The sequence below is a fragment of the Podarcis erhardii genome, assembly GCF_964252035.2.
Source record: "Podarcis erhardii genome assembly, chromosome: 2".
Lineage (NCBI taxonomy): Eukaryota > Metazoa > Chordata > Lepidosauria > Squamata > Lacertidae > Podarcis > Podarcis erhardii.
Genome location: NC_138498.1, coordinates 15,168,594 through 15,182,030, shown reverse-complemented (window position 1 = coordinate 15,182,030; position 13,437 = coordinate 15,168,594). Strand labels below are relative to the sequence as shown.

At 47.9% G+C, this 13,437-nt stretch overlaps 1 protein-coding gene across 3 annotated transcripts in view; it reads left to right on the top strand.

Moving 5' to 3' along the window:
- The window catches only part of TIMELESS (timeless circadian regulator), a 72,998-nt gene that overhangs the window by 34,939 nt on the left and 24,622 nt on the right, over window positions 1-13,437 (top strand). For all 3 annotated transcript variants that reach the window (XM_081849522.1, XM_081849520.1, XM_081849521.1), the window contains exons 15-20: window positions 2,339-2,490; window positions 4,643-4,740; window positions 4,895-5,018; window positions 5,804-6,005; window positions 6,854-7,005; window positions 7,597-7,682. In XM_081849522.1, coding sequence (XP_081705648.1) covers window positions 2,339-2,490; window positions 4,643-4,740; window positions 4,895-5,018; window positions 5,804-6,005; window positions 6,854-7,005; window positions 7,597-7,682 — 814 coding nt within the window. The remainder of the gene's footprint in view (window positions 1-2,338; window positions 2,491-4,642; window positions 4,741-4,894; window positions 5,019-5,803; window positions 6,006-6,853; window positions 7,006-7,596; window positions 7,683-13,437) is intronic.

Here is a 13,437-nt window from a genome sequence, read left to right as displayed (position 1 = left end):
TAAATTGTCTGTGTTCCAGTTGGAAAATTCTATTTATTACATGTTACATTTGTATCCAGCTTTTACTGCAAGAAGCTCAAGGTGGCATGCATGGTCCCCTACCCTTTTCAGCCAGTGTGGTGTAGTGGTCAAGAGCGGTAATCTCATAATCTGGGGAACCGGGTTCGCGTATCCGCTCCTCCACATGCAACTGCTGGGTGACCTTGGGCCAGTCACACTTCTTTGAGGTCTCTCAACCCCACTCACTTCACAGAGTGTTTGTTGTGGGGGAGGAAGGGAGAGGAGAATGTTAGCCTCTTTGAGACTCCTTAAAGGGAGTGAAAGGCGGGATATCAAATCCAAACTCCTCCTCCTCTTCTTCTTCTTCTTCTTCTTCTTCTTCTTCTTCTTCTTCTTCTTACCAACAACCCTGTGAGGTAGGTTGGGGGGAGAGAGAGGGTGACTGGCCCACAGTTGCCTTACACCACTCTGGCTCTGATAGTACTGCCTAGTGTAGTCATCATATTTTCTAGTTGTGTGAAGTCTGGATATTGGTCTGTGAATGTTCAATTGCCAACAGAGGTTTGGTAACACTTGTTTTTCAGTTTTTCAGCTTTTGCATCTTGCTAAAATCTTCTCAAGAGAGGTGTGAAAACTGATGATTGTAGTGCAATAGTGCACTGAATTTTCTCAAAACAAAAAATTCCTTCCAGTAGCACCTTAAAGACCAACTAAGTTAGTTCTAGGTATGAGCTTTCGTGTGCATGCACACTTCTACAGATACCAAGAACTAACTTAGTTGGTCTTTAAGGTGCTACTGGAAGGAATTTTTTGTTTTGACTATGGCAGACCAACACGGCTACCTATCTGTAACTGAATTTTCTCAGCCATCATTCATGCAGTGCCTTCTGGAAGCCAGTAGGGGGTAGGGTTTCTAACTTTCCAAATGTTGAGCTGGTTTTGTAAGTCCTCTAGCCCTATTTTGAGCTGGCGCCACAGCCTCCTTTCAGAAGATATGATAAAAAGCATGCGTTTGGAAATGCAGGCAGGCTTGCAATCTGGAAACGCGTTAAAATTAAAAATGTTCCTATCATTTGACGGGCAAAAGAATTCCACCCTGGTCGAACAGAACTCTGCAGTGTGAGTGGCAGAAAAACCTTAGTGTGAATCTGCATTCAATCCTTCCTCTTTGAATCAATCCTTTCCCCTTGTTCGGAATACATCTGGCATCTTTCTTTCTTTTTCTTTTTTAAAAAAGTTTATTTATAAAGCTAAACTTTTCAGGTGTATACATTTCATTAATTTTACAATCATTTTAACATTTCAAAGCTTGACTTCCTTCCTCCTCTTTCTGCAGTTCCTTGAATTTATTCTTTAATATATTCTGCATATCCAAATTCATTTATTTTGCTCATTTAATTATCTACTTTAAATATATACTCTTACGAAAGTTATCTTGATTTCTTATCCTTCTGGTTAGTTTTGCCATTTCTACATATTCCATAAGTTTTTGTATCCATTCTTCTTATGTCAAGACTTCTTCTTTCCATTTTGGGGCAAATAACTTTCTTGCCGCTGTAGTTACGTACTGCAATGGGATAAGGGGTTGCTTGTGCGTAAGCGCCAAACCGCTCCAAGTTGAGTAGTTGGTTAAAACTCTCCCTAGCCGGACAGCCCTCACTTCGTGACTGTCTTAATCACTGGCAGAATCCGTCAGTGGACGTTTCTGGAACTTCTTCCAACATAAAAGTTCTTTGACAGAAAGTCTCCTCCTTGATTCCCTGCGCGACAGCTTTCTGCGCAGAGTGGGCGTTCCAAGGGGAGGTCCTGAGCTCTCACCGCTGGTCTCTCTTGTAGCGTCTCTGAGCCTTACCTCCGACGCTGTCTCCTCCTCCCCTCCTTCTTTCAGCGGAAGCCCTCCCTCTACCCCGGCTGGTTCCCTCCTCAGCATCCGAGAGCCTCTCCACCACCCTGAGCTCCGATGGCAGTTCCCTGGCACGTACATAAATAAATTTCTGTACAATTTATGTCGGGGTAGGCAAACTTAAGGCGACCCACTCACCTTCTCAATCCGGCCCGCAGACGGTCCAGGAATCAGCGTGTTTTTACATGAGTAGAAAGTGTCCTTTTATTTAAAATGCATCTCTGAGTTATTTGTGGAGCATAGGAATTCGTTCATTATTTTTCTTCAAAATATAGTCCGGCCCACCATGTGGTCTGAGGGACAGTGGACCGGCCCTCTGCTGAAAAAGTTTGCTGACCCCTGATTTAGGTAGTTCTGTCCCTATAATTCCCAAAAGAAAAGCTTCTGGTTTTTTTTTACAAAGGTTATTTTCCGGCATCTCTTTCTTGCCGTCAGGGTCCTGAGCCTCTCCCGGAGGACGTTGTCCCTTTCGATGCTGCATCGGAAATTCCACTGGAGGAGCAGCGAGCTGAGGCCATGGTACGGATCCAGGACAGTCTACTCGCTGGCCAGGCATCTGAAGCTCTGTCCCTCTTGCGATCAGCAAGGTAAGGATGTGGCTTCAAGGAATGTATCAGTGTCCATAATAGTCTGTGAAGAACTATTGGTGAATCAGAGGAGCTAGAATACAGGAATCTCAGCTAAAGCATCTGTGACAGATCCAACCATCTGCTTTAAGACCGTCAAGGAAGAAGATTCCACCACCTCTCGTGGAAGTCTGTTCCACTGCCGGACAGCTCTTACTGGAATAATTCAGAACGAACTAACTGAAGTCTCTGAAAGTCCTTAAATGAATCACGGTGCCAGACTTTACCTGGCAGAGAGCAAGCTGTGAAGCTTTGTATAATCAGCCAATTGGTTCAACAAAGATATAGATAGATATAATGAAAAATACTCTGGAACAGTGCATGCGATTATGTAGTGAACAGTGACTACATAATCGCATGAGCACTGTTCCAGAGTATTTTTCGTTATATCTATTCGGAAAAAAGATTGGTTAATGAAGAAATTATGTATCTTTCTACTTACAAGTGTTGAACTAATTGGCTGGTGAAGAATTCAACGAAACAGTAGTTGTTATCCGGAAACACTGTTCAGCAGACTTCAGAGTTGGACATCAGAATTGGACATTTGCTGATTATACAGTGGTGCCCCGCAAGACGAATGCCTCGCAAGACGGAAAACTCGCTGGATGAGAGAGTTTTCCGTTTTGGAGGTGCTTCGCAAAACGAATTTCCTATGGGCTTGCTTCGCAAGACGAAAAAACCGCTAGACGAAGAGAATTGCGGAACGGATTCTTTTTGTCTTGCGAGGCACCACTGTACAAAGCTTCACAGCTTGCTCTCCGCCGGGTAAAGTCTGGCACCGTGATTCATTTAAGGACTTTCAGAGTTTGTTAGTTTTGTTAGTTTTGAATTAGTTTGTTAGTTTTGAATTATTCCATAAAGTTTTTCACATTGTTATTGTTTCTGGCCGTTGTGTTGCTTTCGATATTGCTGACTCATATTTTGCAACACGAGTTTGTTTGTTTGTTTACGAACAGCTCTTATTGCTAGAAAGTTTTTCCCGTATGTTTAGTTCGGAATCTCCTGTCTTGTAACTTGAAGCCATTGCTTCAAGCCCTACCCTCCAGAGCAGGAGAATACAAGCTTGTTCCCTCTTTCACGTGCCAGTCTTAAGGTAGTTGAATATGGTTATCTTGACACACAGAGTTGACCATCTCTGTGTTGTAAGAAACCTGAAAAGTAAAGGAAGTGTCGGAAGCATCTAGGTTTCCAGCTTCATTATGTGGTCTTTTAGCAGCCCTGTTTAACAAATGAACATGTCCAGTAGAAGGGTCTTCCTCCAGAAATGCATGGCAAATGTAAACTTAGCAGTGTGTGTGGCCCTATACTGGAATACAGTGGTGCCTCGCAAGACGAAATTAATACGTTCCGTGAGGCTCTTCGTATAGCGGTTTTTTCGTCTTGCGAAGCAAGCCCATTGACAGCTTAGCGGATTAGCGCTATTAGCGGTTTAGCGGCTTTTAGCGGATCAGCTGATAAGCGGCTTAGCGGCTTAGGAAAAGGGGGGGAAAGGGGGAAAAACCCGCAGGAACTTGCAAGACATTTCGTCTTGCGAAGCAAGCCCATAGGGAAATTCGTTTTGCGAAGCGCCTCCAAAACGGAAAACCCTTTCGTCTAGCGGGTTTTCCGTCTTGCGAGGCGTTCGTCTTGCGGGGCACCACTGTAACAAGAAGGCAGGTCTCTGTCCCAAGCGGCTTTCAATCTAAACGTTGACACGAGGGACTAAGAGGAGGAAGAGATGATTATGGGTTGGTTGGGTGTGTGTGTGTGACATGGGCAATATGGGGGTTCCACACCCCCCCAAACTAAGAAAAGATTGCCAGCTTCACATAGGCCTGTTTTGTTCTTTAGACATTTATCTGAAATGTTACTTGGAAGGAAACATTTATGAACCTATTCATGAAGGCCAATTGGATGCATCTCTATGCACAGACATAGACGCAAGGCACACAAGTAGTGATGTTTGCCGGATTATCACCCTTGTTCACAATTCTGTAGTTGCTAAAGGGATGTGTGGGCGTGTGGACTTGGTTTTGACCCAGTTCTTGACGTTGGAGTGCAGGAAGTATCAACCCTACTGTATCCTAGCTGTTGCACACAGCTAATAACTCCCGCTTTCCTTCTCTTCTGTAAGGGAGGTGTGGCCAGAAGGAGATGTTTTTGGATCGTCCTCCCTTGGCCCAGATGAAGAGACAGAGCTGCTGAGACAAATCTTCTTCGCCAGCCTGCCTCGTGAGTGTCCCTTCTCCATGAGTCAAGTAGAAAGGAACAGCAAGAGGGCAGGAGGGAGGGCTGCTAATGATCTTCCCAAGGGAAGTCCCGCCTTCCCGTTACGGTGGATCCTCAAATGTCCTTACATTTGACACACCCCTTCAAATGCACGCAGGACAAACAGCACCCGAGACAGATGAACCTGAGGAGGCAGCTGAAGAAGAGGAAGTCGCTGAGGAAGAGTTGGCGTCTGTAAACGTGTCAGAAAAGGAATTCAATTTCCTGGATTACATGAAGCGGTAAACAGGGTGTTGTTGTATTTTGTAAGAGCTTCCCCCCCCCCATCCTTCTGTGTGCCCAGGGTGTTTCAAATGTCTTGAGCCTGTTTCCTCTGGCATTCTTGTCCATGTCATTTTTTAACACCCTTCCTCCGCCCCCAATCCATCATAAGGGCTAGAAACTTTACTTAACAAAAAGAGAGAGGGACTGAACTTTAGGAAGCCGAATCCTGTGCCCATTACCACGTTTTGCGCTTCTGTGGAGGTGCAGTATGCAAGCAGCCCTGACTATAAATATCTTGCCCTGGTCTTTACACTATGGTTACCAGATTTTTTTCAATGAATCTGGGGACCTTTTTTTTGTTTGTTTGTTTTGAAGCTGAGTAGCAACAGGGAGTCAGTAGTGGGGGGGTGGTGAGGCAAAAGACCCTGGGCCCTAAGCACACATGCATATTGTATAAAGGTGCAAAGCCCTTCTTTCACACCCAGTGAAACATAAATGCACAGAGTTTTTTTTAAAAAAACTGGGCAATGGCTGCCCGCTCGCGGCTCCTGAGCCTCCCCCAATCTGTCAAAACAAAGGGGGAAGGGGGCAGGAGATCTGTACTGCCGAACACCCCCAGTTTCCCTTTGGCAGCAGCAGTCAGCAGCCTGGAGTCAGCCAGAGCCAACTGCGCTACCAGGCTGGCTCCGGGCTGCTGAGGCTGCCGCTGCCATGTTTCCCGGGGACAGATTTGCAAATCTGATGACGTCTGGTAACCCTTCTTTACGCCGAACGTGTTTAATATCTACACCCTGGTGTGCAGGTTTGCCAATGCCAGTGTGGTCAAGGCCTATGTCCTGCTCTTCAAGAACTACCAGCAGAACAGTGCCCACACTAACCACTGTGTGGTGAAAATGTTGCACCGCATCGCCTGCGACCTCAAGATGGAGGCACTCCTCTTCCAGCTTTCTGTCTTCTGCCTCTTCAACCGGCTGCTCAGTGACCCTGCTGCTGCAGCTTACAAGGTGAGGTTCACGGTACAGTGGTGCCCCGCAAGACGAACGCCTCGCAAGACGGAAAACCCGCTAGACAAAAGGGTTTTCCGTTTTGGAGGCGCTTCGCAAAACGAATTTCCCTATGGGCTTGCTTCGCAAGACGAAAATGTATTGCGAGTTCCTGCAGGGTTTTTTCCCTCCCCCCCCTTTTCCTAAGCCCTAAGCTGCTTATCAGCTAATCCGCTGATAAGCCGCTTATCAGCTGATCCGCTAAAAGCCGCTAAACCGCTAATAGCGCTAATCCGCTAAGGTGTCAGTGGGCTTGCTTCGCAAGACGAAAAAACCGCTATATGAAGAGCCTCACGGAACGGATTAATTTTGTCTTGCGAGGCACCATTGTAGCTGGGTTGTCCTCTGCATCATCAGAAATGTGAATGCTACAATCCTAAATTCACCTGCTAAGGAGCAAGCCCCACTGAACACAGGGGGACTTTGTTCCCAGGTAAACGTGTGTGGATTGAGACTAGGGCCCTGCAGGACTTGACATCTTTCCACAGGGCCTGCAAGACAGAGCTGTTCCACCAGGCCTTTGGCCAAGGCACAGTCTGACCCCCTCCTTCTGTAATCCTCATAGAACTCTAGCCTAATGGTTGCCATTAAGCTGATTTGAACTGATTTTAGAATGAACTGATTTTAGACTGTTGTATCATTTTAATGTTGTTAGCCGCTCTGAGCCTGGCTTCGGCTGAGGAGGGCGGGATAGAAATAAAATTTTATTTATTATTATTATTATTTAATCATGAAATATTCCCATAGCGCTGAGCAGCAGTGACTGCTGAGCCCTGAGACTTAAAATAAATACTTCTCTCCAACCCTAGGAGCTGGTGACCTTTGCCAAATACATTGTGGGCAAGTTTTTTGCACTTGCAGCCAACAACAAGAAGGCCTACGTGGAGCTGTTGTTCTGGAAAAGCACGGCCGTGATTCGGGAGATGACTGAAGGCTATGCTTTGGCAGAGGAAGATGAAACGTGAGCTCCTGGAATATTTTTCCAGTAACTTTTAAGTTTCTGAAGGGGCATTTCCAGAAAGGAGTGGCCACTCTCTCAATATATTCCTTTTTTGTTTTGTGGGGATGGTGATTATTTAACAAATATCTATGTGTATAAAGCAGACAATGGAACAGGAAAAAAACCCTCATAGGTCAAAATTACAGTACGATGCAATCTAAAACTATAAAAACCCTTCCCAAAGCAGTGGCGGCAGCACATTTTGAAGACATACAGCAAGTGAGGGGCCTTTTTGCCTTTGAATTGAGGGGCAGAGGGAGGTAGCACAGTATTCAAGGACTTCCACGCAGGGTTGCCACATCATGGCAATGACAGGAGAGTTTCCGGAATCTTCTGCCCACTTTCCGTCACGTGCGTTTGGTGAGCAGACCTCCAGATGCGTGTGGGTATTCACATGTGAAACAATCCCAGGTTCACTTTTTAAATTATTCCACATCAAATACCACGTCAGAAGAATTAAAGTTAAATCTCTTTTTATTGGGGGGCGGGGAGCATAAAAGCACACGTCAACCTTCCCATCTAAGTATTTATTCTCTCTCCTTCTCCAAACAGCTCTAACTCCCTCAAGGCTGTTCAGTGGACTGAGGAAGACGAGGAAGAGCTGAGGGAACTTTTCTACAAGTACAAGGAAGTGGAAGGTACCAAATGACATGGATGTGGGGGAACAGCATTGCAGTCTAAATACAGTGGTACCTCTGGTTGCGAACGGGAACCTCGTTCGCAACCTGAAAGGAACGCAACCGCGTCTGCGCATGCGCGGGTCGCAATTGGCCGCCTCTGCGCATGCGCGTGATGTCATTTTTGTGCGTCTGTGTGAGCGGCGAAACGCGGAAGTAACCCTTTCCAGTACTTCCGGGTCGCCGCAGGACGCAACCTGAAAAGATGTAAACTGAACCGAATGTACCAAGAGGTATGACCGTAGAGCAAGATTGAGACTTTCAATATAGGATGCCTGTATTTTATCCACTTGGATAATAGTAATTGTTGGAATTCAGGCTCGGTCAGAGGGATGTGCCTATCTGCAGGCACCGGCTGAATTCCTTTGACCTCCCTCCGGCGAGGTCCGTTCCGGCGATTTTCCTCAGGCTGTGAGAAAAACACACCAACTGCTTCTCCTCCTTCTCCTCCTCCCTGCATAGTCCCCAGGGAGGGGAATGAGACTCAGACAGAAATGTAACTACATGCTTTATTTCTGTCTTTAGCAGTCATACAGTCAAGATGTCTACTCTCTTCAACAAAACAGAGAGAGAACTCCCAAACTCCACCTATGTACATCCTGTACAGGTCATATGACACACACTGAGCTCATATCCTGTGCTCAATAAGGATGGACTGCCCCTTTGTTTCCATGGCAGCAGTCACACACATCCTGTCTGGCTTTACAGCCACTAGCAGCTGTCTGAGCTGTTAGAGCCTTTGCTTGCTGCTGCATTGCTGCTTTAGAATAACATACTCCCCCTAAAGTATCAATGCGTGCTGCGAGCAAAGCGTCATCCAGAGAAGAAAACAAACAGTCGTTATACTTATAACACTCCCCTGTTGTTTCAGTTCCACCCTTGGAACTACCCGCCATTGGTTTTACCAATGTACCTCTCTGGTTATGTGACTTCCAAGGAATGAGTGCATCTGCATTACCTTGGTTAACAACTCCCTGTTGTGCCTTTGTCTCTGACTCAGACACAGCTTCAATTTGACCTTGGTCGTTTACAATAGCAACAGCTAGGTTAGCAAACTCCTTTGAATACCTCTTGGGTGGCACACCCTTCGTTGCTCTCTCAGACCTACGTAAGAAGTGCTGCTCTTTTTTTGCTTTCTGGTTCAGCCTTTGGACTCTTTGGAGAACCAGTACCAATTGTAAACAGTGGTTCGTCTTCCTCCTCTTCTGAGGGTCTAGTCATTACGTGAGATTTCCTCTCAATGACTGTGACAACTGAGCTGTCTGAGCTATCGCTGTCATCAGTACTACTGAACTCAATAAAATCAACATCATCATCATCTGTATGATCATTACCTGTGGGAAATGTGTGAACAATCACTCGCTCCTGTTCAGGAGCACTCTCTAGAAATTTTGTGAGAATCACCTTACCAGATTCAGACAAAATTACTCTGTAGAGACCCTTTTCATAACCCACAAAAATGCCTCTGGCATTCTTTACTCCACCCGGAGCTTCTGTCCTCACATGAGACCCAAAAACCTTGAAATGGGCAACAGAAGGTTTTCTGTGGAACAGTTTCTCAAAAGGAGAACTTCCCAACTCTTTTGAAAACTTTCTCAACCACGTATAACAATATGACGTTAGCGACTCAGCCCAGTACTCATGTGGCAGATGTGAACTAAGCAATTGCGCTTCCATTCCCTTTTGCAATTCTTTGTTCACCCTAACACAGATACATCTGTTCCAAGCTTCTTCTGAAGCTGCAATTTTGTGTCTTATCCCTTTCTTCTTCAGGAACCTCTGGAAATCCTGTAAAAGAAAAATTGGCTTCTCATCTGTGCAAAGACAATTTATGTCAGCATCATGCATATTTTTAACCTTGTCACAAAACTCCTTAAACCTTTCTAAGGCTTCTTTCGGTCTCTCCAAAAGATAAATCCAGACAAAACCTGTGAAAGAATCAACACATATTAGGTAATACTTTGCATTGCCTCTAGACGGTGCTAAAGGACCAATCACATCAGCATACACCCGCTGAAATGCCTTGTCGACCCTCGAGGTGACCTGGTTGGCGTTCTTCTTGGCTACACCTGCAAAAGAAATCATGTTAGATTCACAAGAATTACATTCCATGTAATCACTTTGATCAAAAGTCAACAAATATAGTCCATCTTTCTCTTCGGCAGAAAGATACAACTCTCCATCTTTGTAGATCTCGCAGTGTTGATCATCATAGGACAGTTTTAGTCCCTTCTTGGCAATCTGCGAAACGCTGAGCAGATTGTACTTTAACTCTGGAACCAAATAAACATTGTTTATAGTCAAGTTCTGACTTCTAAGATACACAGTCCCAATTCCGGTGGCTTCTAGCTCTTGACCGTTGGCTTGTTGTACTACGAAGCTTTGCTTCTTAAACGACGAAAACAAATCCCTACGATGGGTCATGTGAAATGTCGCTCCCGTGTCTATGATAAAAACATTCTCCACATCTGGCTTGGTTCCTTTCGACATCAAAGCCTTTGCAGGCTTCGTCTGTGACTTGGCATGACTTCTGCCTGACGCCTCAGACTTCGTGGAGCTTCCCTTGGCTCCCTTGTTCTGACGTGGCTTCCTGCAGTACCGCTGAAGATGCCCAGTCTGTCCACAATTGTAGCATTGGACAACGTTCAAAGCTACGGCATTTTCTCGAGTAGCTGTAGCAGTGGGGGTGTCAGAACTCCGTTCTTGTCTCCCCCTGTCCTTGACTTCCAGGGCGGCGAGTCTGTCATGTTCACAAAGAACCACGGCAAAGACCCTCTCTGACGTTAGATCAGCTGCTGGGAGGGACCCCAGCTGACTGGCAACTGTTTTGTAAGTCCGATTCAGGCTGTTGATGACCATGAAGCAAAACACTTCCTCCTGCAGACAGAAATTGCGTTCCACCATCTGTTGACGCAGAAATTTCATTTCCGTCAGGTGCGCTTGAACATCTCCATCAGGCGCAAGCCTCAGGTTGGTCAGCTTCTCAAAATACAGCAACGCTGATGTCACAGCCACCCAGGTGGGTCCCAGCTCACGAGAGACCTTACTCCGTTGTAGTTTACTTACAGGAAAAGTTTATTGAAGATAATTGCTTCTTTCACAGTTCAGCATTGTGGCTGTACGTCTGTCACGTTAGACCGCCGAAGTCCCCCTCTGACTCCTCCCCTCCTCCACACCAACTTAATAGCCTGGCTCTAGACCACCTCTTCCTCTCCTTTCTTTTCCGCAGGGTCTTTCTGCCCCCCTGGGTTCTCTCTTTCCGGGATTCGCCTGAGGCTGAATCCTCTGCCGCCTCCTGCCCCCTCCTTCTGGCTTTGGGGCCGGGCTCCTCCTCTGAGCTTTCCCCACTTCCGCGCGCCTCTATGTTTGAACTTGGCGCGCGTACGTTGCTTTTGACCTTTCCTTCGTCCTCTATACTGCCCCCTGTTCCACTCTCTACCCTTTCCGGCTGAACACCTTGCTCCAACCCCCTCTCTCTATTTTCTCCTGTTCCTCCTCCCTCCGAGAGGCTGACAACTCCACCCCCTTTACTCCGTTCCGGCTGAGACCCCTCTGACAGCGTCTGTGCTTCACTGGGCTTTCTCCCCTCCTTCCCTGACTTTTCACAGCTTCTCTCTTCTCCTGCTTTTCGCCTGATCATGCTAGCTCCCTTTTGGGAATCCTCTGACTCACTGCTTAGGCTCATAGATTCCCTTCGAATTCCGTCATCTTCTTCCTCGTCTCTCTCTCCCTCCTCCCACTCGCTTTCCGTCTCCTCTGCCATCTCCTCACTTCTCCCAGAAACCCTGACATCCATCCCCCCCTCGAAGCCCCCCCTTCCCCCCTCCCGGTCGCTGGGTGCAGGTTGAGGGAAATGTGGTTCTTCCTGGGTCGGTTCAGGATACCGGGTGTCCACGTCAATCTTCTCCTCTGGCAGCTCCGTATACGTGTGTTCGAACTCGGGTTCCCCCCCTGAAGGCATCACAGTCTCTTCCTCCCTCACTGCTTCTCCTGGCGCTGCCTGCCAAGGACCTATCATCCACCTCTGACTCCATACCTCCCTTGGCTGATCCACCCACCAATAAGGGTTTGTCTCTCCCCCCCCCAGGCGGGGAACCCTGGTCGGGCTTGTTTTGGGCGTAGAGCCCTCGGGCGAGGAGAAACCCCCGAACGTGCTGCCCGACAAAGTGGGCGTGAAAAGCCAATCATCAAAATACTCCTCGGGCATGGGTTTGTGCGGAAAAATTGCATGAAACTCCTCCTTCAACAGGGGTTCGTCCAAAGCGTAACCCGGCACCCAGCTATTTGCAGAGACTGGAGTGCCTTCCCTGGCGAGAAAATATTCAACTCCCTCCTCCCCCCATCGTGAATCCAGTATCTCTGTGACCTCATTAAGAGGTTCTGGTCTTGGCGACTCCCCTCTCTCAGGCGCCCTTCTACGTGGCTCTGGAGGTGCTCCTGACTCTTGAAACCTGTGTGGGGCTTTGTAGGGAGTGAGCACCGACCTATGAAAGACCGGGTGCACCCTGGAGCCCTCCGGAAGGGCTAGGCGAAAAGCCACCGGATTGATCTTAGCCTCAACTTGATATGGTCCTAGCTGCCTGTGTTCTAACTTCTTTTTGGCCAACGACCTGGCCGGCATCGCGTGGGCTGCTAACCATACCCAGTCCCCAACCTGAATGTCTTCCCCCGCCCTTCTGTGTTTGTCGGCTTGCACCTTATACGCCTGCTTTGCCAGCTCCAAATGTCTCCGCAGCTCCTCGTGCACCTCTTGCAACTCTGCTGCAAACTGGTCGGCATTTTGAGGTCCCCCCCCTTCAGGTGCTGTAAAGCTCGGGAAGGTTCTGGGATGACGTCCATAGTTCGCGAAGAAAGGCGTCACCCCGGTGGATGCGTGCTTCGTGTTGTTGTAGGCGAACTCAGCCATCGGCAGGTAGTCCACCCACGCCGCGGGTCGCTGGTTGGCGTAACACCGTAGGTACTGCTGCATGATCGCGTTGACCCTCTCCGCTTGACCGTTGGTCTGTGGATGCCTCGCCGACGTCAGGTTGATCTTGACGTGTAAGATACCCAGAAGCTTCCGCCAGAAAGTGGAAACAAATTGGCGCCCCCTGTCGGACAAGACGGACTGCGGTAGTCCATGCACTCTGAAGACGTGATCGATGAAGAGCTTTGCGGTCTGTTCTGCCGTCGCCACCTTGGCACAAGGAATGAAGTGCGCCATCTTGGTGAACAAGTCCACAACCACTAACACCGCCGTCTTACCTCTGGAGCTGGGCAGGTCTGTAACAAAGTCCAACGCTACCCTCTCCCACGGTTGCTGCGGTGTCTCCAGCGGTTCTAACAATCCCGCCTGCTTCTGATGCACTGGTTTGGACCTCTGGCAGATATCGCACCTGGCTACGTAGTCCGCCACCTCTCCTCTCATCTGGGGCCACCAAAAGTCCCTTGCCACCAACTCCATCGTCTTCTCTTTGCCGAAATGGCCCGCACTCGGGGCATCGTGCAATTGTTGCAAAACCGTGGCGCGAAGCTCGTCGGTGGGCACGTAAAGGGCGCCCTTGCGAGTCAAAAGTCCATCCTGCAACTGAAACTCATTGTTGTCAGGCGACCCTCTGCGGAGCTCCTCCATCTTGGATTGTGCAAACTGATCCTCTTGCAGCGCGCGTCGCACCGCGTCCAGGTCGACTGCGATGGTAGCGCACGTCCACGCCTGCGGTGCGAAAATGTACTTCGC